Below are 23760 nucleotides of genomic sequence, written 5' to 3'. Positions count from 1 at the left end.
ATCACCAGAATAAAGAGACTAGACTGTGCTGGAGGGTTGAGTCAGCTCAGATGTTCTGTGAGTCAATCTTTCTCTCACCCCGTGGCTCCCACCCTTGTTGTGTGTAGTTTGTCTTTAGTTTACTTCCTTTTATATAAAAATACGAAAATACACAATTTAAAGACTCCACTTTTTTGTTTAAGCTTAAGCAAGTTTGTGATATTGCATGCTGTGATCCTTTTAGGGATATCTTCAAAATAATGCTTGAAGCAGCACAGTGTGGTATATACTGTACGTAAGAGTATCAGGAGGGTACAGAACAAATGATTCTCTGGTAGTCTGAGTCTGCATTACGAACAGACCCACATAGCTGGAGATAACATTCTGATGTGTTCTTGCTTACAACATTAACCGTTATCCGTTCTGCCACTCAGCAGCCAAGCACTTCATTTTCTTTTCTTGTTTTAACCTTTATTTTATATACCTTGTTAATTACCCAAAACAAGTAAAGAGAGTTAAAGTGGGCTGAATGTTGGGGAAGTCAATCTAAAATGATGCACAGCACTTCAAGAATACTTCAATTTGATGTAATGATGTAGCCATAACATGGAGAATAACTTATTCAGTGTTAACATCATATCGCTTTACATCATAAAAGAACTTGACAAGTTGACACAAAATAAACACACGATACTTTTTATCTGAAATTTCAAAGTAATTTAAAGGTGCAAAGTGTACTCCAAACACAGAATGTACCTCTAACTTTGTGGTCAATAAAATCAAAATTACAGTCCTCAGTTATTGAAAAATAAAAATAAAAGAATACCCAACATTCATAGTGCCAATTAGGATCTGTACGGTCAGACAGTTTCTTTATTGGATTAATTCAAAACAGGTCGACCCATAAATGCCATAGACCTTGGTCTCGTTCTCCAGCCGGGAGCCCACACAGACAGACAGGAAATGCCACTGAGAGTCCGTTAGCATGCTAACTTCGCTAGATACAATACAAAATGCGCTGTCACATAACAACACTGTAATCTCTTCACATTATGATGAAAATACTATTTAATTATTAGACTGTTTTAAAATTCCCGCCACATCTCACACATTTGAGAAGCAACATGACAGTAAAATCAGGGTTTATGCTGTTAAAAGTATGTGATTAACTATTGACAACTAGACTGGCATTAAACTGTTAAGTTCCAGCAACTTTTATGAAAGGAAATGGAAACATAATACAAACCACGTGTCAGGAGGAAACTAGATCCAGCTGTCAGATAGATGGCTGCACCTATTTGTTAACGTTGGTAAACATTGTAGGATACACCCAGTGCAGACGGCAGACAGTGGGGGAGTCGATTCGCATTTCCTCTTTTGAACTGATGTAAAGCGTGTCTCTCTCACAGAGCGGACACACAAAGAATAGAGTAGAGTAGAGAGACAGGTACAGAGCTCCAGAAAGGTCAAATCAAGAGGAAAACTAGTCTACAGGCGGCTGAAAAAGAGAGACAGACACTAGCAAACGTATCTGTATCAAGGTTGGATATGGCCAGGTTGGACGTCGTAGAGAACTTTCATGGTTTATTCTTTCCTGGACACCTGCACACCCAGGATTCCTTACAACTTGCTCTCAAATTTCCATTTCAGGACACCGATATCATCATTGTCTCATATCCAAAATCAGGTGAGAAGAGACGACCAACCGACCGATCAGGACACTCGGCACGTGCAGTGTCTTCAAACATAATGCAACCAACCACAAGAGCGTTGCACACATGATGTGGAAATGCATTTCGTATGTGATGGTATTACTGGAATTCACACAACGCATTATGACACAGTATGCTCCTCTCCTTTCTTTAAACAGGAACCACATGGATGCAGGAAATTGTGACGCTCATATCCAGCAGAGGGGACCCACACCTTACCCAAACTGTCCCAAACTGGGCAAGGGCTCCCTGGCTGGAGCATCATTATTTCACTGCGTTACTGGAGGCTTCACCCACCACACCACGAGTCTTCACCACACACCTGCCCCATCACCTGCTGGGCCCCACCCTCCAGGGATCCAAAGCAAAGGTCAAATGTACAAGTTTATTTGCCTGTTTGGAGTTCAGAGTAGAAAGATAAAACAATAAATGAGCCTGGCTAATATGTATTTATTGCTGACCTATCAGTATCAGTGTATATGCCGGCCGATAAGTATGAAGAAATTCTAGCACAGAAATGCCAAAGGTTTTAAGGTAATGTAGTAACAGTATAGTTTGCAGAGCTCCAGAGTTCACTGGTTCTGATACACATCCCGTGGATTGTTTTTTTAACCAAGATGCATACTGAGGATATTTACCTTTATAGTTGAAAGCATCGCGCTCGAGCTTCTGATTAAGAACCCAGCCGTCAAACCAGATCTGTATCATAATTGAATGTTTATGTTATTTGTTTTATTTGTTTGTCGAAAAATACATATTGTTCCTAGAATTTTTGAAATTGGTGAAGCTATACTAAATGCAGAACTATGATTCTGACACTGTGTTGTTACACAGGTCATCTATGTGAGCAGAAACCCGAAAGATGTGGCGGTTTCCTTTTATCACTTCCACAAAATTGCCAAATTCCTACCTGAGGCCGGCTCATTTCCTCAGTTTTTAAATCGATTCCTCGAGGGCACACGTGAGTTGACATCAGGACAAAAAGACATAATTCATGTTTATATTTTATAATTTTTGTATTGAAGATATGCTGACTGCAGCTTTGCAGACAACAGGGCGTTTAGTTGCGCTCCTCTTTGTTTCAGTGCACTACGGCTGCTGGTTTGACCACATCAAAGGCTGGACCAGGCAGAAAGCCACTATGAGCAATCTGCTTCATATCTCCTATGAAGAGATGTCGATGGTAAAGGAGAATTGATTTATCCGTCACGTCATAATAAATATCCACAAACCTTTTCTAATACAACTTATTGTGAGATACTTATTGACCTTGCTCCCCAATCACAATAACTTGGGCAGGTCTAGAAGGGAATGTTCATTATGTGAATATGTGGTTTCCTTTTTCAGTTCTTTAAAACTTGCCTTCAAAATACCACTTTAACCTTCACATATTCCTTCAAAGGTTGTTATTATTTACAAAGCATTTCAAGGAAGTTATTGAAAACTGCAATCCATTTTTTACTTTATGATCATTATTTGAATGACTTCACTATTCTGCCCTCCTGCTGCCAGGACAGACACGGTGCCATAAAGAGGGTGAGCTCTTATCTACAGACTCCCCTGCTGGAGGACGAAGTCAACAACTGTGTGAAACACTGCAGCTTCAGCAGCATGCAGGACAACAAGATGGCCAACTACACTCTGGTCAGCGAGGAGATAATGGACCATAACAAGGGCTCCTTCATGAGAAAAGGTGTGATTGTGTCCTATGTCTGACAATATGCAATCCAAATTAAGAAGGGAAAAAAACAGTCTTTCATAAGCTGCTAGCTTGACAGTACGAACAATGATTGTTGATTACTGTTCAACATGCTTGTTGTTTACTTTCAATATGATATGTTTAAATTCATAATGATAATTTTGTGACGATGTGCTGTCAATGATGCAGACTTGGCTACGTTATTAATAGGTTTAGTCACTTTTGGAAAATATTTAATTTTAGGTTGGAGCATTTTAATAATCTGGCTCAGGATTTCCAACCATTGCTTTAAACAACAAGAGTTAGATGAGAAGGCATGTGAGTCAGCACATTTTCCGGGATGTCAACTCATTTCTTCAAAAGGCTAGTTGGCATCTGTAATGTCAGCTATATTTAAAAGAATGATCATTTGAAGAGAAAAAGAAATGTGCTTCAATCAGATGTGTGCATTTACCGATAGTCCACAAGGTTTTAACATAACATATTTGGCATTTAATTAAGTAGTGTCCCTAACTATTCTCTCCTTACAATTCAGGTAAGATTGGAGACTGGAAAAACATGTTCACAGAGGACCTGAATCAATATTTCAATAGCGTCCTTGAGTACAAGATGGTGGACTCCACTCTAGAGTTTGCATGGGATGAGCGACATGAAGAGGAGACACATGCTAATAAACAAATCCCACTGAAGAACACATAACTGTGAACAAAAGCTAAATGAAGTTAGATATCATGTTGCATTGCGTGAGATGGATGACAAGTGGAAGGTTTTCTTTGGTTTGTAGTTTAAATGAATAAAGGGCCACTTGTGACATGCAACGCTCAGCAGCCTCCAGTGCCGTGTCTGTACGATGCAGACTTGCTGTTATTAGCTGTGCTTTATGTGACACGTGTGATGATGTATTCAAATTCAATTTTTTAATGACAATGTTTGAATAAATCTCAAATCCTCTTACGCTGGATCCAAATGATTTGTTTTGGTGGAGAACAAGTGACACTTAAGGTTGCTAATGTGCAGTACAAGCAAATAAATTCCCAGTTATGTAACCTGCACAATAATGTGCGGTGGGGTCAGGACAGATCAAAGGTTTTAATATATAGCTCCTCATCCAGGGGCCGAGCCGTCCTTCTGTGTTCTATCAGTTCACACACCCAAAGAAAGGTGTCGTTCACCCTCCAGTTTACATGCACTGGAGAGCTTTGATCAAGTGGTATGTGTGTGTGAGAGAGTTTGAGTGAGTGTGTGTGTGAGAGTGTGCATGTGAGTATGCATGTGTGTGTGCATGTATGTGTGTGTGAGAGTGTATGAGAGAGAGAGAACATCTGGTCCAGGTTGTACAGAACACCCTATGCTCTGTGACTGATCTCTAACAACTGGTGGAAGGTCTGGTAAAGGTTGGTATGAGCATTAATTCACGTGGCTCATAGCTGACACCTGATTACATAATTTATGTCACACAACAAAGACGGATTACTGAACTGAAATTGTTGTCGATCTGTTTTTTGTACATATTATAATAATCTAACAGCACATATCCTCTGAAGAAATATAGACTCCTTGCACCACAGTCAGATGCATAGTGTTTGTGTCTGTTGCAGAATTCTGCTGTGTCAAAACATTTGATGTAGGAGGACTGGAGGAACGACTATATGTCTGGTTGTAAAGGTCAGTTATATTTATCAGAGAGAAAGGAAATGAAACAGGAAATGATCCAAACTGCAGTTTCACTAAACCATGTATGTGTTATGATTTGTCTTCGACCCCAATCGCACGACAACAGACTGTTAATGCTTAGCCGGGAAAGCACGGCGTAATTTATTCTAATACTCCAGGGAGCAGAAAGTTCAGAGAACAAAGCAAAAGAAAAACTGCCTCCTTAATCTGGCAGAGGGAAGCACGCAAACAAAAACAAAAAAAACTCACTCTCTTGAAAATAATCCACGGGGAAGGTTACTTCACGATAATCCAAAAAACGCTCTGGACATCAACACACTCCAGGGTTTGACTGACCTCTCCTACTGAGCCTCAAGAACGAACTCGCAGCGAGCTACTGGCAGTCCTTCTATTTCTTCCCTGTCTAACGAGCTACAGCTGCGACGTGCAGAGTGGCTTCAGGTGTGCTCTGGAGGTGGGGCCCCGGCTGGCTGAGTCCTAACAATACCCTCCCCTCTACGGGAGCCACCTGGCGACTTGCCAGGTTTGTCGGGATGGGCCTGATAAAAGTCGGTCAGAAGCCCCGGGTCCATGATGAGCTGGCGGGACACCCAGCTACGTTCGTCCGGGCCATAGCCCTCCCAGTCCACCAGGAACTGGTACCCTCGTCCTCGACGCCGAACGTCCATCAGTCGGCGGACCCTCCACTGAGGGTGCCCGTCTACGATTGTAGGTGGAGGTGGATCAGGGGCAGAAGGCATCAGGGGACTGAGGGAGACAGGCTTAATCCTCGATACGTGGAACACGGGATGTATGTGCATGGAAGCCGGAAGTCTCAGCCTCACTGCCGCAGGGCTGAGCACCCTCGTGATCTCGAAAGGGCCCACGAAACGGGGACCCAGCATCTTGGCGGCCGACTGGAGGGGAAGATCCTTGGCGGACAGCCAAACTCTCTGCCCTGGGTGGTACTTCGGAGCTGGGTTCCGGCGACGGTTGGCCCCCCGGCTGCCACGTTCTGCCGCTCGGAGTAGGGCGGCTCTGGTGACCTCCCAGATGCGACGACATCTGTCCAGATGGGTCTGCACGGAGGGAACTGCCACCTCTGGTTGCTGTGCAGAAAACAGCGGTGGCTGGTACCCCAGAGATACCTCGAAGGGGGAGAGGCCCGTGGCAGAGCTGACCAGGGAGTTGATGGAGTACTCGACCCAGGGAAGGAACCGACTCCAGGAGGATGGGTTCCTGGCAGCCACACAGCGGAGTGCCGACTCCACGCTCTGGTTCATCCTCTCCGTCTGCCCGTTAGTCTGTGGGTGATAACCAGAGGAGAGACTGACAGAGGCGCCCAACCCCTTGAAGAATGCTCGCCATACCTTCGATGTGAACTGGGGTCCTCGATCCGAGACGACATCCTGGGGAAGACCATGGAGCCGGAACACCTGGCTCATCAGGAGGTCCGCCGTCTCTGCTGCCGAAGGGAGCTTGGGGAGGGCCACTAAGTGCACCCCCTTACTGAACCGATCCACTACAGTCAGTATCACCGTCTTACCCTGGGAGGACGGTAGTCCAGACACAAAGTCCAAAGCCACGTGGGACCAGGGGCGGCTAGGAACAGGAAGGGGTTGCAGTAGCCCGGCGGGTGCCTGGTGAGAGGCCTTGCTGCGGGCACAAACGGGGCAGGCCAGCACAAAGTCCTTCACCTCTCTCCTCATAGTAGGCCACCAGAAACGCCGAGCCAGGAAGGTGAAGGTGCGTTGAACCCCGGGATGGCAGGCAAACTGGCTGGTGTGGCCCCACTGAAGCACCCGGGATCTGACAGGTTCCGGGACGAACAGCCGGCACGGGGGCACGCCACTTTGAGCAGGATGGGCGCGCAACGCCTTTCTTACAACGGTCTCAATGCCCCAGGCCACCACGCCAACCACCTTGGCCTCTGGGACGATGGGAACCGACTCCTCAGTGGTCCGCCTCCCTTGGTGTAGACGGGACAGGGCATCCGCCTTAATGTTGCGGGAACCGGGACGATAGGTCAGGGAGAAATCAAATCGACTGAGGAAGCCAGCCCAACGAGCCTGTCGCCCGTTGAGACGCTTGGTCGCCCGGATGAATGTCAAGTTCTTATGGTCTGTCCAGATGGTGAATGGCTGCTCCGCCCCCTCCAGCCAATGGCGCCACTCCTCCAGAGCAGCTACGACTGCCAGCAACTCCCGATTCCCGATGTCGTAGTTCTCTTCTGCGGGAAGAAAACGTCGAGAGAAGAACGCACAGGGGTGTACCTTTTGATCTGCCTCCGCCCGTTGGGAGAGGACCGCCCCCACCCCAGTGTCTGAGGCGTCTACCTCCACAATGAACTGCCTCTTTGGGTCGGGGTGGAGCAGAATTGGGGCGCTGGTGAACCTCCCCTTACGGGACAGAAATGCAGCGTCGGTAGCTGGGGACCAGATGAACGGCTGGGAGGGAGAGGTCAGCCTGGTGAGAGGTTCTGCCACAACGCTGTAGTTTCGGATGAACCTTCTGTAGAAGTTTGCGAATCCGAGGAAGCTCTGCAACTCCTTTCGCGATGTGGGGGTCGGCCAGTCCACCACAGCCTTGATTTTGCGGGGGTCGGCCCGAGTCTGCCCCTTCTCCACAATGAAACCCAGGTAGTCGACAGAGGCAGAGTGGAATCGACATTTCTCAGCCTTGACGAAGAGCCGATTGAGGAGGAGACGCTTGAGCACCTGGCGAACGTGCTGGACATGCTCCTCGAGGTTCCTGGAGAAGACCAAGATGTCGTCGAGGTACACAACCACGAAGACATCCAGCATGTCGCGGAGCACGTCGTTCATGAGTGCCTGAAATACCCCCGGGGCATTGGTAAGGCCGAACGGCATTACCCGATACTCATAGTGCCCTCGTGGTGTCTTGAAGGCAGTCTTCCATTCGTCCCCTCTCCTGATCCGAACCAAGTGGTAGGCGCTCCGGAGATCCAGCTTCGTAAAGATAGTAGCCTGGGTGAGGGGCTCAAGGGTGGAACTCATGAGGGGAAGAGGGTACTTATTCTTGACAGTAATGTCGTTCAGTTGGCGATAGTCAATGCAGGGTCAGAGACCCCCGTCCTTCTTCTTCACAAAGAAGAAACCCGCTGCCACCGGGGAGGACGAAGGCCGAATGAGCCCTGCTGCCACTGACTCTGAGATGTAGTCATCCATAGCGGCCTTCTCTGGTATGGACAGGCTGTACAGTCGACTGCTGGGAAGGGGAGCCCCCACACGGAGGTCGATCGCGCAGTCGTATGGCCTATGCGGAGGGAGGGACTGAGCCCGGGTCTTGCTAAAAACCTCTCTTAGGTCATGGTACTCCTGAGGGATAGAAGAAATGTCCGGGGGAGGGGCACTGGGATTCGACCGGGGTGATGGGCTAGTCGCTGCCTGGAGACACTGGGCGTGACAGGAGGCACCCCACTCCAGGATAGTTCCAGAGGACCAGGCAACGTGTGGCTCATGCTGTACGAGCCAGGGGTGCCCCAGAATCACTGGAACCAACGGGGACTGGATTAGGTAGAACTGGCGGGTCTCCACATGGTTCCCCGCCACAGTGAGGGAGATGGGATGGGTGCACTGGGTGATGCGGGCCAGAGGGCGGTTGTCTAGTGCAAAGGCCTCCACGGGCTCCTCCAGTGTCTTAGACGGAATGTTAGCCTGGGCAGCGAACTCCGAGTCCAGGAAACAATCATCCGCCCCAGAATCGAGGAGGGCCCCCACCGTAATCCGCTGATCCGCCCAGGCCAGGGTAACACTAACCCGCCGGTTCGGTGGTGTAGGACTACGGGAACAGGAAAGGTGGCTCACTAGGAACTCCCGGGGTCCTGGTGAGCCTAATCTTTTGGCCGGATGGGGCAGCCACTGACGCGATGTCCCCTCTGGCCACAAAAGAGACATAGCCCTGTCCTGAATCGGACCTCCCGTTCGGCTGGGCTAAGGCGCGCACAGCCCAGCTGCATGGGTTCCTCCTCGGTTGCCGTCTGCGAGGTGGGAGGTCGGGAGGGGCTAGGGAAAAACGAGTGAGTGGGGGTGGGGTTCCTCTCCCGTGTACTGGGGACTTGAGGGATAGGAAGGGATCCCCGGAGGACTTGCTCCCGCCTCCTCTCACTGAGGCGTCCATCGATGCGGATGGCGAGGTTGATGAGGTCATCGAGGGAGGTGGGCTCCTCCCGTGTAGCTAGCTGGTCTCTCACCGCTTCGCTGAGTCCTCTTCGGAAGTTAACCCGAAGGGCTGGATCATTCCACCCGCTCTCCGCAGCGGCCAATCTGAACTCCACCGAGTAGTCCGCCACTCGGCCCCTGCCCTGCTGGATGCTGACCAACCGGGCACCGGGGTCCTGACCCCTGGCTGGATGGTGGAACACCTTACGGAGCTCGGCCACGAAGTCCCTGTAGGAGTGCCGGAAGCTGGCACCCATGGACCAGGAAGCAGCAGCCCACTGGGCTGCCCGGCCCGTGAGCAGGTTAGTCACATACGCGACTCGAGCAGCGTCCGAGGTGAACCGGCTTGGTTGGTGAATGAAGACCAACTCGCACTGCATCAAGAAAGTGGCACAGGTCTCAAAGTCACCCTCGAATGGTTGTGGGCTGGAAAGGCAGGGCTCCCGGGGTACTGGGTCAACACCCACAGGGCTAACCGGGAAAGGATCCACGGGGAAGGTTCCTTCACGATAATCCAAAAAACGCTCTGGACATCAACACACTCCAGGGTTTGACTGAGCTCTCCTACTGAGCCTCAAGAACGAACTCACAGCGAGCTACTGGCAGTCCTTCTATTTCTTCCCTGTCTAACGAGCTACAGCTGCGACGTGCAGAGTGGCTTCAGGTGTGCTCTGGAGGTGGGGCCCCGGCTGGCTGAGTCCTAACAGTATGTATGTTATCCTTTGAACTGAACTAAAACACACAGAAGAAAAAACCACATCCTGTTTTTGTCACGCTTTCTAGTAAAAAAAACTCAACCGAAACATTTTACACCCGTATACCACAATAAAACTGGAACTTTGAGGCTGATTTGAGAGTTTGGTTGTTAAAACTTGAGAGGTCATTTATTATCGGAATTAATATGGGTGAAGTACACTTTTATCTTTCGTGTTTCACTTTAAAGTCACTCAAATTTGAAAGAATTTTCTCTTTGACCTTTTATGCTTTCTTGTCATGCTAACATTTTGAGTTTTATTTGTCCATGTTGTAAGATAAGAGTTCAGCTGCAAGCCTGTGACAGTGGAAACTAGTCTTTATGCTAGATGTTGTATGGATTCTCCCAACAGAGACACCGTTTCTAGAAAGTAATGTTGCTAATGTCAAATGTCAGAGATTTAAGCATCACAAATGAAATTCAATTTTCCTCCAACACAACTTGATATTGAAACCTGGATGTTCCGACAGCAGAGAGAAAAAGTTCTCAAGTTGTTTTGTTACGCAACAAAAAAGCAATGCGGACAAAGATTAAAGTAAACAGAGCTCAAATTAAACTGGGTGCCGCTTGAAAGTTAAGAAAAAAGACTGTTATACATGATTTTCTTTGACAAGTAAATAAAGTAGTAGATGCTTGAAGTGTATCCAAACTTAAGACGCCTTTGTCTGTATTAAAAACACAGTTACAGTTGTACAAACCTGGCATGTATCATTTATCACTCAGTCGTTCATTCTACTGAGTATTTGTTTGTTTTCAGTGCCACATTGTGCTGCTTATACCTACCAAGCTTATTCTGAATGTAATACATGTGTGTATTGCTTTTGTGTCTGTACACATGCATGTACACGTATTTTTTTATGTCTGCCGGCTTAATTGGAAAACAACAACATTAAAACTCAAGCTTATGCAACCTTGAAGAATATCGTCTTGTCTTTTCAAAACGTGTTGCGAAAACCGGAGTTCCTTTTTTTGGGGGGGGGGGGGGGGGGTCGGTCATCATCTCTTCCTTCACCTTCTAACAGTGTTTGACTTTTGCTAAACATGCACTCAGTAGTGGAGTTGACAAGAGCTGCTGTCTCAGTATCGGCTTCTAATAAAGTCCACGCACAGTCACACATACACACACAATTGTGGCATTGGTGCTTTTTGCTGCACACACACACTCACACGTTTCAGCCCTGTGAGAAGCTACTTCACACTTCTCTATATTCTACTCTGCTGAGGGGAAGAAGGTAGAAGGGAACAACTGGTGTCACTGGGCTCATGTTGAAATTACTTCACATTTTTAAAAACTAAGATTATTATCGATGCCCGACATTTGACAGTTTGAGTAGCTTAAAGACTTATATATGCTGTTATTAAGCCCACACAAGTTGTATTAATGTTCACAGAACAAATTGTTGAATTATCACTTTTATCACTAAAGGGAAAGGTACCACATGTATGAGTTAAATGTTGTGTACATTCCACACAGGTGTTTCTATTCTGGATACTTAAATATCTGCTCAGGTTGAAGTTGGGCTGAATTTGCTGGAAACATCATGGCCCAATAAGAAGAATTAAAATATATGTTTAAGTATAATGCTCATAGGATGTTTATATATTTAGTTTTCTGTCATTTTTTTAATTATTTGAACCATGTACACTGAGCACACTTGACTTCATAGCAGATTTATAACATGTCCTCCTAGATTATTGGTTTGAACATCCGTGAAACAACCAGCAATAACATCTTTAAAACTTGTTTACAGATATATTTTCTACAGACTTCCAAGACAATGTTTAGAAGTCGAAGCTCACTTGTGACACGGTTACTACATTACCTTCAAACTTTGGCATTTATGTGCGACAATTTCTTCATACTTATCAGCCGACATATACACATATACCGAACCGATATGTCACACAAGGCTGTCTCTCCTTCTGCTCTCCAGCTTAAGCCACATATCATATTTATTGTTTGTAGTTTAGCAACAGAATATCACAAAGTTGTTGGTTGCTATGAATGGGAAAGTACCTGGAGGTTTGATAATGTCGAAATAAATTACATGTTATGACTTATCTGGCCACTAGGTGGCATTGTTTATATCTCTCACCGGGGAAAGGTATTTAGCAAGTGTGTTACACTTCTCAAGTTAAACACGGATGCGTCAACTTTCATATCTGCTCACATGCGTCAAAAGGTGCTCCAGTTTTACACATTCAAAGGTCAGTTTACTCATCATGGGGAGTAGTGCCCAGGATGGGGAAACAAGGGGTGTCTCTCTGGAGGGAGCTTTGTTTCAGTCAAAAGGAACTCCTCAACTGACATGATTTGGGTAATTTAGGCAAGAACTACAGATTCTTACAGAAAGTATGTGTCTAGACTGCCAAGTTAATTCATCTGCGTGCCGGAGAGTGCATTGTTTTTGACCACAGTGAAAGTATTGTAAAAAGGCAAAACATCTACAAATATGAAATCAGAATATTTAGATAGACACAAAAAACATGGCGTGAATTTTAGTAATTATTACTATTTTCTTAAATTATTTTTGACTTGTTGGCTCATACAGATAATTACAGGGACGAGGACCCTTTATTGTAGCCCTGACTGAAGGAAAGATGTCCGCTCCCATTATCAAAAAGCAGGTGAAGGGAATGAAACGATCAAGGAGACAGAGGAGTGTCTGAGCGCAGGTGAAGGGAATGTACAAATAAATAAATGAAATGAAATGAAATCAAGGAGACAGAGTAGTGGCTGAGCGCAGGTGAAGGGAATGAAACAATCAAGGAGATAGAGAAGAAACAGAGGAGACACAGAACAGGGCGTTACGCTTCAGGTTTGTATTTTTCTTTGGGACAATCATTTTGTGCATCGTTTTTTTAAAGCATTGCCAGTTGGGTGATTTCAATATCGCCCGTTCTAAATTGAAAGGCCTCTGCTGAATTTATTTTGATCCTTAGACCAGTCTCTTGCAGGTTCCACAACTTTTATGGTAAAACCTCACACATGCTGTGGAATCCAAATAATTGGGTTAATTCCGAGTGAAGCCTCTGCACAGTAGAGGCAGTCCACCTGTCTGAAACGGATACTTGTTTGGTTTAACGTGAAAAGGAGAGCTCCGCCAAGCTGCATCAGTCCTTTCGTCATGTTTCTGTTGAGGAGGAGGTGCATTGTGACGGAGCTGTTGCTGAATGTGTGCTTCCCTTTTCTTTCTATACGGACGTCTTCTTAAAAGCTAGGGGTGACAGTGCTAGTGTGTACCAGTGTGCAACCCCCTGCTGTTTATGTTGCTTCTTAAATATATGCTTTTTATCTGATCAAATCATTTAGAAATCTTTATTCCCTTATGCATTACTTAAAAGGTTGCTTGCAACTGTGTAAGAAAACCCTGACATTGCTGCTATACTGTAATAACAAAATATATGAAATCTCTAACCTGAAATAGAAAAGATCACTGATGAAAGACAGATAATGAGACAGGGAGATCTGAAGAGAGTCACGGCAGACGGTCGTGTCCATGAGAGGGAGTGATTATCAAGGAGAAGAACCGCATATGTGACTGAATGTACAGGATGTCCTGAGTGATTGAAGTGTGAGAGGAAAAAGAAGAACATGAGCTTTATTCATTTGCCTGAAAATATATGAACATGATCTGGTTTTGTTCATATCTCACTAACAAGTGACAACATATTCACAACAGTTCGATCCCTGTGCTACATCACAATATTTAAAACTGCATGCAACAAATACACACAACTTAAACATGTTCAAGTTTAACATCTTAGGTACATGTTTGGACTTGATGGGCTAGGGCTAACCCAGACATGGGCAAACTACGGCCCGCGGGCCACATCCGGCCCGTTAGGCTTTTTTAATCCGGCCGCCGAACTTGTCCAAATCGCGACTTTGTTTACTTCCAGTGTGCGTTGGCGCGGAAAGTACTCGTCACACAAAACCCTGCACCATGATTTGTCAATCCGTTTGTCTGTCAACATTTTGCGAGAAAAAACAACCAATGAACACTCAGTAAATCGCAAGGGACCCGCCCACCACACAGGTGAGACTCATTTAGAAACAGCCGCAGTGATTTTGGAGAGCAGCGCGGAGCCTCGTGAGGAGCTGCAGAGCCACGAGGAGGAACAGCCAGAAGAGAGCCACTTGGACCGGGTAAGAGTCTTTACTATCGTTATGTGTCACGGTGTCCGTAACGTGTGCGCGGTGCTGACTAGTCTTGTATTTTACAGAGAGGGTTCACCAGCGCCTGCAGCTCCACCTGCAGCTCCACCTGCCCGGCCAGCAGAGAGGTCTCGTGACACGATGACATGATGTTATTATAGTGAAGCCATATTGTAAATAGTCAATAGTTGTGTTCTGTTTTCTATTTCACAACATGTATATAATGTAGAATTTTTTTTAAAATGTATAATACATATAAAAAAAATGTAATGGTCATTTTTTATTTGCACACACCCCATGAAACTTTATCTGCAATATGAAATCATTTCTCAGTCCCATCTTTATCATTTTGGTGAATGTGTGACAGACCACATCATTTTTACTAAAAAAAATGTTAATACAAAATTTTGTTTTCCTCATTTATTTAATTCAATTCTGTTTATTTGTAGAGCCCAATTTCACAAATTATAAATTTGTCTCGGAATGCTTTACAATCTGTACACATAGACATCCCTGACCTTTGACCTCACATCGGATCAGGAACAACTCCCAAATAACCCTTCAGGGGGAAAAAGGGAAGAAACCTTCAGGAGAGAACAGAGGAGGATCCCTCTCCAGGATGCACAGGTGCAATTACATGTATCTAGCATTGTATTCAGATATTTCACTGCTTTTGTGAACCTATGACCTTTGGTAAACCAATTACAAACACCAAAACAGTTCGTTCACATGAGTAAAGGTGTGTTTTCAGAAGAGATATGAAGAATTTTAAAAAATCGAACTTCAATTGTCAGCTTTAGGGTCATATTTTCTCGAGTAAAGCGCTGTCTGTGACGGGTTCATACACATGCTGACCAGATGATGACGCACATCGCCCTGACTTTAAAGACCCCTTTCTAGTTTCTGCTGCAGGCAGGATATTTAATACAGTCTATCTCTCAGGACAATCCGTCCATTATTTTGCGGGGTTTAAAACAATTAGAAATTATTGAGCTTGAGTATTTCGTTGGGTAATAATTTGTTTTGAATGTTGAAAGTGATTCCATTGATCTCTTTCCAGTAAATGTTGATTACTTTAACTTTGCACCTTAAATTGAAATGTATAAAAAAGACGCAATCTCCAGGTTTAATAAATTACATTGCGTGTCCAAATGCTCCTGGCCCGGCCCCTCTGTCACATTTTAGAACCGATTGTGGCCCGCGAGTCAAAAAGTTTGCCCACCCCTGGGCTAACCCCTAGTTGCATATTATTGCTTATTTAGTCGGCATATTGTATTTAACAGTAGGTATTCTAAATGCTGGCTGTTATCCATCGTAGACTGTCTTAACTTATTCTTATTATACAAGGACCACTGCTGGGTTAGTGGTAAAAACATATTATTGAATGCATTTATCTAAATGTAATATTCAAAGTAGCATTTTTACACTGCAGTCGGTGAAGCTCAAAAATACATAGCAAATATAGTGAAGTAAAGATTGCAATATTTCCCTGTTGGGCGTAGATGTAGAAAAGTAAAATAAAAACCAAACATGTCTGAGTCTAATGTTACCTTATTTTAGTGCATGGAAGTAACACAATATCCATACATGCTATCAGGCTAAATTACCGGTTAAACTAAGTGACAGATCTGAGCCTGAACAGGACACTCTTATGATAATGGAAACAAAACACTAAAATGCCATTTCAACTTCCTTTTAGCATCCTGATAAAAAAAGGTGGATTATTGTGAATAAGGAGGAAAGAGAGATCAGCAGTGGCTCATACAGGACTTCATAATATTTTGAGCTTATGAGTATCTTGACGCTTGATTTCTTTGTTTGTTTCCTGATATCAGTTTAATATTTGAAGGGAAGTACCATTCATAATAAAGCAAGCAAACGAGGATAAAGCTTGCCTTTGACAATAAATCCTGTTTGGGCAAACCAGTGGACAATGGTCCATCAGGTGATACAGTGCGACACATCTGTTGTCATATTGCCTTGTGAAAAGCTCGATGTGTCTGTGTGTCTGGGGTAAGTACAGTCAATATGAAGGTGGGCGATGAAGCTCAGAAAGCTTCAGTTTCCCAGTGACACATGAAGACAGAGTACATAACCTGACAGCTGAGTACACATCACGCTTCAAATGGCAGACTGCTTAGAAAATACTATTCACTTGTAATGTTTGATGATTGCATATACAGACGCTATCAGCAGAACATTCGCCTCGAACTATTGACCATCACCGTACGTGTGGAGATGAATGATCAGAGAGCGTCACATCCAGTGAATCGAAACAGAGGAGACCTGCTCCATGTTTTCTTCGCATATCTAGTAATGGATACAATAATACTGGCACACTGATGATTGTCGTCATCTGATTTTATAACCAATGAAAAATCGGAAGTGCAACATTTCAAGTTTCAACATTAGAATAGATGACTCAAAAAAAAAACATGTTTATGACAGATTTATAACTAGAAAACTTGACGCAGTTGATGATACTTATTAATCACTTGACACATCATTTTTTTTATGCTATAAACAACGACTGAAGCCGACATTCATACAAGCACTTAGTGAACAAGTTGCCTGTAACTTGTCCTGTCATTTTAGGGGTTGGATACAAAGAGAACTACTTCTATCTGAATGCATCTTCCTTTTTGTCTCACTTAGCAACTGAGAAAGGCCATCTCAATAGAAGTTTTAGATAAAACACATACAGTATACTCTGACACAAAAAAACATGCAAACAAGATATTCATCGTCCATACTAATTGGGATTACATGGATTAAACTGCAGTGAGAGACTGTTTGTGTCTTCTTGACCTCCGTCGGGGCTCTGCAGGAGTGATGGAGCCAGAGAGTGCATTCTGAGACTGGTTGAGAGTAACGGCCCTTGACAGAGATATTTATATTTTAGAAGCCATAGAGAAGAACCGCATGCAGACCTGCTAAAAGTACTTCCTTCAACAGCTCCACTTTTGTTTGACCTAAGAAAAGCCCAAAATCTTGACTACACAGCTGAAGAGGCGGCTTGTCTCAAAATCTCTTTCTACTGTCAATATGATATCTGTGAACCAGGAAACACTCATGTATAAACAGATGGCCCATGACGGACTGATGATGTGATGTGCAAACAGCCTTAGTTAGTGCCTCAAGTGACGATTTGAACTGTCTGAACCAACAAATGACTCCAATCAGAGGCTTTACTTTACAGGTGTGGGGCGTGGCAGAATTGGCAACCGCTGGTGAAATATTGGCTGTGAAACCCAAATCAGATTATAGGCAATAAAAGTTTTTTAAAATCCACAAATCAGGCTGTCAAAAGCTAAGATCCGGTATGAACCCTGTCCTAGATTCTACTAAATCTCTGAACTCTAATGTGTTACCTTATTTAAAACAAGAGCACATTTGTGATTTATGAATGTTGGGTTATAAAGATAAAACTGACTTGATTTAAACACTATTCCCAAGATAACACTTCATTTTGAGAGCAGTGTCCAACACGTTGGGTCAAAGATCTCCCAATCTTTTGTTCAGGGGTTTCATTTCAGTTGTCAGCTGTAGCCTTCGACCCCTCCGTGTCTTCTCATGGATCTCAGAGTGGTTATGAGACACAGAGAGTTTGGACAAATAATCCGAAATATATCTTCTTTTGATATGTTACACACACTAGCACCAGTGTCACAACATATTAGGCTTGAGTCTACTTTTTCTTTATGGTAACTCCAATACTTGCACTATCTAAATGTCTATATATAGTAAATGTGCACCTTTCCTTGAAAAGATCAATTGATTATACAAGGACATATGTGAGAGTCACTGTTGAGCACCATGTGAAGTCAACAGCAGTGTAATCTGTCAGTAATCTGATGGCACACAGAAAAATCCAGCTGTGATATTTGTGCAACAGGTTTATTGGTTTAAGTCAGCAATGGTATTCTTGGTCAAAGCTTTCTCTAGAATCTCTATAGCTATAACGTAAATATGAAATCACACACACTTAAAAAAAGATTTTGAGTCATTCATTTCAATTCCATCATCAACTTTTGCTTTCGCGTTGATGACTGCACGTGATGAAAAGTTGTCTCAACCTTTGAAGCATTCAAGATCTTTTTAAAAGTTAACCGTCTATAACAGTGCAGTAATGTGGATTATTGAATCAAAGAGGCCTCCAAATGAAATGACAATATGTGCTGACGGTTATTGAACGATCACGGTCATGTCAGTGGAGAACAGGAAGCTAACGGCAGTCTCTCGTGTCAAAGTCCAACATTTTGTTGACCCACGCAACCACAGAACTAAACATCTCCCTTCTGTGCACGAAATGTTTGATCAAAGAAAAAATGAACTAGTTGGTAAGTGTTTATAGCATTTAAATGTGGGGATCATAGTGGTTATCATCCACGTCATCATCAAGGCGTTCATCGTGACAATCGAGTCATTTGTACAAATGAGAAGTGACGGTAGTACTGTAATGGAAAAGAGAGCCGGATGAAAAACAATGTTACACTACTTCCTCCTTTAGAACTACTATTGTTGCTATAATATAAACATATAAAACCATCTCAGCCATTTGCTGAAAAGATGACATTGTTTCTCGCAGGGCAATTATTGTGTATAATGGCAAACAAGAATTTCAAACACTGGATTTTAATATATTTGTTCCTTTTTAATCGTTCAATAGAATTCACAGATTTACAGACATTAAAAAGATTTCTCTATGAAATCAAAAGAACAGAGGCTGAAGCTCAATGGCTGCCATGAGTACGTAACCTTAGGTCAGAACAGGTGATTTCTCTGTATCTCCTCTGATAACACTGTGGATCCAGGGCAAATACGAGGAAATCTTCATGTAGACGCCGTACTTGGAGCTCCTGCAGGACTTGTCATAGGAAAGGATCCCCGCAGCGTAGATGTCCCCAGTTTCAGCATCTGTGACAGCCAGAGCGCCTCCTGCATCGCCAAAACAAACGTTCTCCTCATACCTGGTGGGTCCGGTGCAGAACATGTTGTCGTCTACAACTGGTGTGAGCTCGCTATGTTCATATTCTGCCTTACAGTCAGAATGATTGGCTAGGGGAACTACGAGGTGTTTGAGTGATGTGGCCGGGGTAAGAAGGATCCCCCAGCCCCAGCCACTGATGACGCCTGACAACCCTGCGGTGTCTGCCAGGTCCTGTCCGCTCTGTGGCAGGGCTATGGGGGACACTTTATCGCTCTCAACCACAGGCTCCTTCAGCTGGATCAGTGCCAGGTCGTTGTCCCACTCCGATTGGTTCTGGAAGCCTGGATGGAGAACAACCTGCCGGAGGAAAGGTAAAATAGCAGAGATGATTGCGTGTTTGGTCTTTACTTTTTTCATTTTCTTTCAATGGAAGTGAAGTGGCACAGCTATAGGAATCATAATAATAATATTATTATATAACATTAAATGTTATATTGAATCATATATAAGTAGATGTATAAAAAAATACCATATTTTGACCCTGTCCCTTGTTTATTTTTAAATTTTAGTCTGGTGGTATTTTATATCTTTCAATGAATCCAATGAAAAGACCAAAAGTAACAATGATTTAGTTGTCATACCTGACCAAATATCCCAGCCTATCTGTAGCACTCAGTTTCAAGTCTGAGCTGGGCACTGAAGTTTTTAGAAAACATAACTCGAACAGGGATAATTAGTGTTTGACTGGGACTATTTTCAGCCGGGGATTAATACACATTTAGTGCACAAGTGAGTATTGCTGACATCAGGACTGTAAAGCAACTATTCCCAAGCCTCTGGGGACCTCAGAGCACCATCTAGTTTACCGCAGTGGTACTGCCAAAAGGTAAGATTACATTTCAAAGAAACATTTAGATAATCTAAATGTGCTCCAGAATAAATATGCAAAAGACAAATTGAAATGGATAATAATTTCAATAATCCAGTTATTATTGAATGTTGCCACGCCAATCACAACACATCATAATTTGTGACTATAAACGTGTCCCGCTGCTTTTAGCTCGCTAGCGTTCCCGGGCAGTGACACAAGATGGCTCCGATTTATAAATGAAAAAGTGATGTGGGAGCATGTGGTGAGAAATTATGAGCCTGAATACATTCGATTTGAATTCCCAACGGCATGCAGTAACTGTGAGGGTAAGCTAAATATTTGTTTTGGTCATTACAGATGACAAAGGGAGTACCACATTTTAATGTCCAGTTTATAAGTTTATTTCTCCTTTTTTTATCATGCTTTCCTTTTATTTATTTGGAAAGGTGATCCTCTGAGCAATCACAAATGGGCCTTTAGAAAGTAAAAGTTAAAAACGCCTGATGTAAAGTATGGTGTCTCGACTCAAAATAAACTACAGTGGCCATGTTCATAATAACGAGGCAAGGAATTTGTACATGTTGCTAATGGGATCAATTCATTCAGATTCATGGTCTTTGTTTGGGATTTGTCGATAGCAAGACTTATCTTTTAAAGGATGACATTCTCCTTTATGGTTGAGACTTACACTAGGCTCAATAAGGCCTAAATCAAGACACATCCTGAAAAACATGTTCACATAGGTAAAGGTTTGTATTTTTGGGGTGACTGTGGCTCAGTGGTGAGCAGGATAGTCCTTCAATCTGAGGATCGGCGGTCCGATCCCCGGCTCTGCTAGCCCATGTCGATGTGTCCTTGGGCAAGACACTTAACCCCAAAATTGCTCCCGTAGCTGTGCCTACGGCGTAAGGATGTGTGTATGAATGAACCTTAGCTCCTCCCATCAGTGTATGAATGGGTGAATGATGTCATGTAAAGCACTTTTAGTAGTTGGAAGACTAGAAAAGTGCGATACAAGCACAGGTCCATTTCAGATCAAATGTTTTTCCGGCTCATCTTCACCACAGCAACCTCTCTGGAGACATTAGCTTCTGCCCGCTCCGTGATTCCCAAGTAAACTTTAGGAATGACAGGATCTTGACCCTGAGTGTGCGGTCGACTCTTCCTGACAAACAGGTTCCTGCCAGCCGTCAAAACCCAGCGCTCAGAGATGAGAGCACCGCCTGCATAGCCTCCGTCCAGCACACTGTCAGCAATGTAGACCATGGCCTGCCACGGGACATGAGGAGCCAGGGTCCCCCCAACCATTCTTTTGGACCGGAGGGATGCTAACCTGAAGGCTGGGAAATACACAATGGGACATTTATTCATATTGTATTCATGGTATCTATCTCTGTGTCTATATACTGTTTTTTTACAACAAGGCTTTAGATGTCGTTGGTCACATTTAGTTAAAAATCATGTTTCAGTTTTGAGTATTGTGCTTACAGCTGGTTCAAATATTATCTATCTGGTCAAATTCAGGCTTTGGTTTAAAATCAATTCCCCCAACGGTTGATAAGGGGGATCCACAAGGACTACAATTAGGGCTCCTCGTGTTAACTCTCACCACCGTGCCGTCCACTGACTCCAGCACACAAACAAGACATTATCCTGTTTACAGTCGACTCTCTTTGATGGCATTTATTATTCAACTGAAAGCTCATCCTAAACTAGAAAGATAACTTGTATTTATTTCACAGAAAAAATCTCAATGAGTTCTCCTGAATATTTAAAGCTCATCGCTCGCTAACTAATTACTTAGATTCATTCCGAGACTGTAAAGATTAACTGTTTGATTATTAACGGAGTTGTTAGCATGACGGGGTTTATTTGCCAAGTTGTATTTCTGGTGTCTTAATTAAACCAATGTATTCAACACAGTAAACAATGGCTGACAAGCGCAATTAAATGAATGAATGACTAATTTGATGCAAAGTTTAGAGAGACTACATGAATAAGATATATGAAAATGAAAGATAGTTCAGTTACATTTAATGTTTTCTCTCATATGCTTTTGTCTTTTTAATGAAAGTAGCTTTGATTTATCAACATGCCTCCAGTCAGTTGTTCTCTTAGCGGCCTCTGACTGCTAAGGACCGTTTGAAGAGAAGCAGAGAAGCGATTTCCCTGTCAGATACTTCAGCTTTGAAGCCAAATGAAGGGCATTATCTGAAATAAACCGTTGTAGCCCCGCCCCCTCAGACCCTGCAAGAAAAGCCTGTGTCATTTCATGCAGGAATCATCCATCTGAACAGCCGCTATCGAGGAGCCGTTATAGTGTAGACCAGTAGCTTCAGAGAACTGCAGCATTTGGTCGCTTGGACCAACTTGAATGCATGAAAAAGGCTGCAGTTTGGTTTAGTCTCATAGACACATGTAAGGTTATATATTCTGACCGTATATAATTACAGCTTAAATGTCTTAGGATGTGTTTCTTTCTGTAGGATGTGTTTCTGTAAAAGACACAATAGCTGTTTAACCTCACAGTACACTATTAATTCAGAATCAGAATCAGAATCAGAATTGTATTTAATATAATTGTATTTAATATAATTGTTGATTGAGTTGGCTTTGGTCCAGACTCAAATATCTCAACAATTATGGGATGGATTTCCATGAATCTAACTGACTTTAGATTTCCCTGACTTTTCCTCTATCGCCACCAGCAGGTCGACATCTCCACTTTCACTTCACCTCTAGGGACAAATCTTCACTGCTGCTGATTTGCTACTGATTAGTATGGCTGTAGACTTTAGATAGTTATCACACAAATAGAATCTTGATATACAAACTAGAACTTGAACATTTTAAATAAAGACACCATGTGTATCACGTGAAGCATGTTTGTGTTTGTTAGCGCGTGCTACCTGAGGCTTGAGCCACACCGACTGCAGCCAGGAGCAGACTCAGAGAAACCCTTCAAACAACAACAAATTCACACGATTAACACACACGCAATGTGCCATCAACCATTTAGAGATTATGAATAACAAATTGTAAACAAATCAGTTTTTCAATTACAGAGTTACATAACAAAGCATTTTATTTAGTAGAGCTCACAAATCATTTCTGGATTATTATTCGAAAATTCCACCAAGTTCGAAAGCTTTAACAAATATATTAGAGCAGTCCTTGTAAACATATTATTACACTTACATCTTGTAACCCTTTTGCTGTTATACGTGCATACTATTTGGTTCTAAGGAAGATAGGTTTATTCAGAGAGAAATGAAAACATATTTTATTATCTAAATAATAATAATATTTGAACTTACCACATTTTGTTGATATTACTCATATTCTGCAGTGATGGCAACACTCTCTATCTTGAGTGTGCCGTGTAGAGCAGGGAGTATTTATGTTGAGATATTGAGCTTCTGCCAATGGAAAGTTGTCCTTGGCAAAAAAAGGGTTGATTCCTGGAATCTGAAATAAAGGTTTGCGAAATCACAGATTTGAATGATAAAGAGAATTCAGTTCAGTCTGTAGCACTACACAGCAATGTCAATAATACGACAACACAACACTTCTCGAGAATGATTTTGGTTTGATCGTGTTGTGAAAAACATCCTGATCATGATTTAATTCAGCAAATATTTACGTCTTTAAATCCTCTGTGGCGGATCCTGTTTTTTATTGATAGGATTAGGGGTTTTGCAAAGTAAAGCTTCTTCACAAGCTAATGTTTAATTTACATAACAAGACGTAGAGAGCTTATACTGGTTGCATCATAGTTTTGCATCACAAGTAAACGATGGCTGGCTGAGTCTAAAATTCTAT

General features: G+C 43.3%; 2 protein-coding genes and 1 long non-coding RNA gene across 3 annotated transcripts; 2 read left to right on the top strand and 1 right to left on the bottom strand.

Moving 5' to 3' along the window:
• The first annotated feature begins 788 nt into the window (after positions 1-788).
• Positions 789-4344, top strand: sult5a1 (sulfotransferase family 5A, member 1). The gene is made up of 6 exons (XM_056412965.1): positions 789-1666; positions 1850-2061; positions 2526-2652; positions 2777-2874; positions 3204-3384; positions 3926-4344. Exons 1-6 carry the CDS (start codon positions 1528-1530, stop codon positions 4087-4089), a joined length of 921 nt encoding a protein of 306 aa, XP_056268940.1. The 5' UTR covers positions 789-1527; the 3' UTR covers positions 4090-4344.
• A 9717-nt stretch (positions 4345-14061) lies between these two features.
• Positions 14062-14407, top strand: LOC130192215 (uncharacterized). The gene is made up of 2 exons (XR_008831351.1): positions 14062-14128; positions 14206-14407. It is a non-coding gene; the product is annotated as an uncharacterized LOC130192215 (long non-coding RNA).
• Positions 14408-18766: 4359 nt separating this feature from the next.
• On the bottom strand, positions 18767-23292 carry hp (haptoglobin). The gene is made up of 4 exons (XM_056413743.1): positions 23256-23292; positions 22848-22897; positions 20997-21278; positions 18767-19426 (listed from the first exon to the last, which is right to left on the bottom strand). The coding sequence occupies exons 1-4, from the start codon at positions 23276-23278 to the stop codon at positions 18897-18899; spliced, it is 885 nt and encodes a 294-aa protein (XP_056269718.1). The 5' UTR covers positions 23279-23292; the 3' UTR covers positions 18767-18896.
• Between the last annotated feature and the right edge of the window lie 468 nt (positions 23293-23760).

This window comes from Pseudoliparis swirei, chromosome 4, assembly GCF_029220125.1.
Source record: "Pseudoliparis swirei isolate HS2019 ecotype Mariana Trench chromosome 4, NWPU_hadal_v1, whole genome shotgun sequence".
Taxonomy (NCBI): Eukaryota; Metazoa; Chordata; class Actinopteri; order Perciformes; family Liparidae; genus Pseudoliparis; species Pseudoliparis swirei.
Note: the sequence above shows the minus strand (reverse complement) of the source record. Positions and strands in the feature narration are given on the sequence as shown.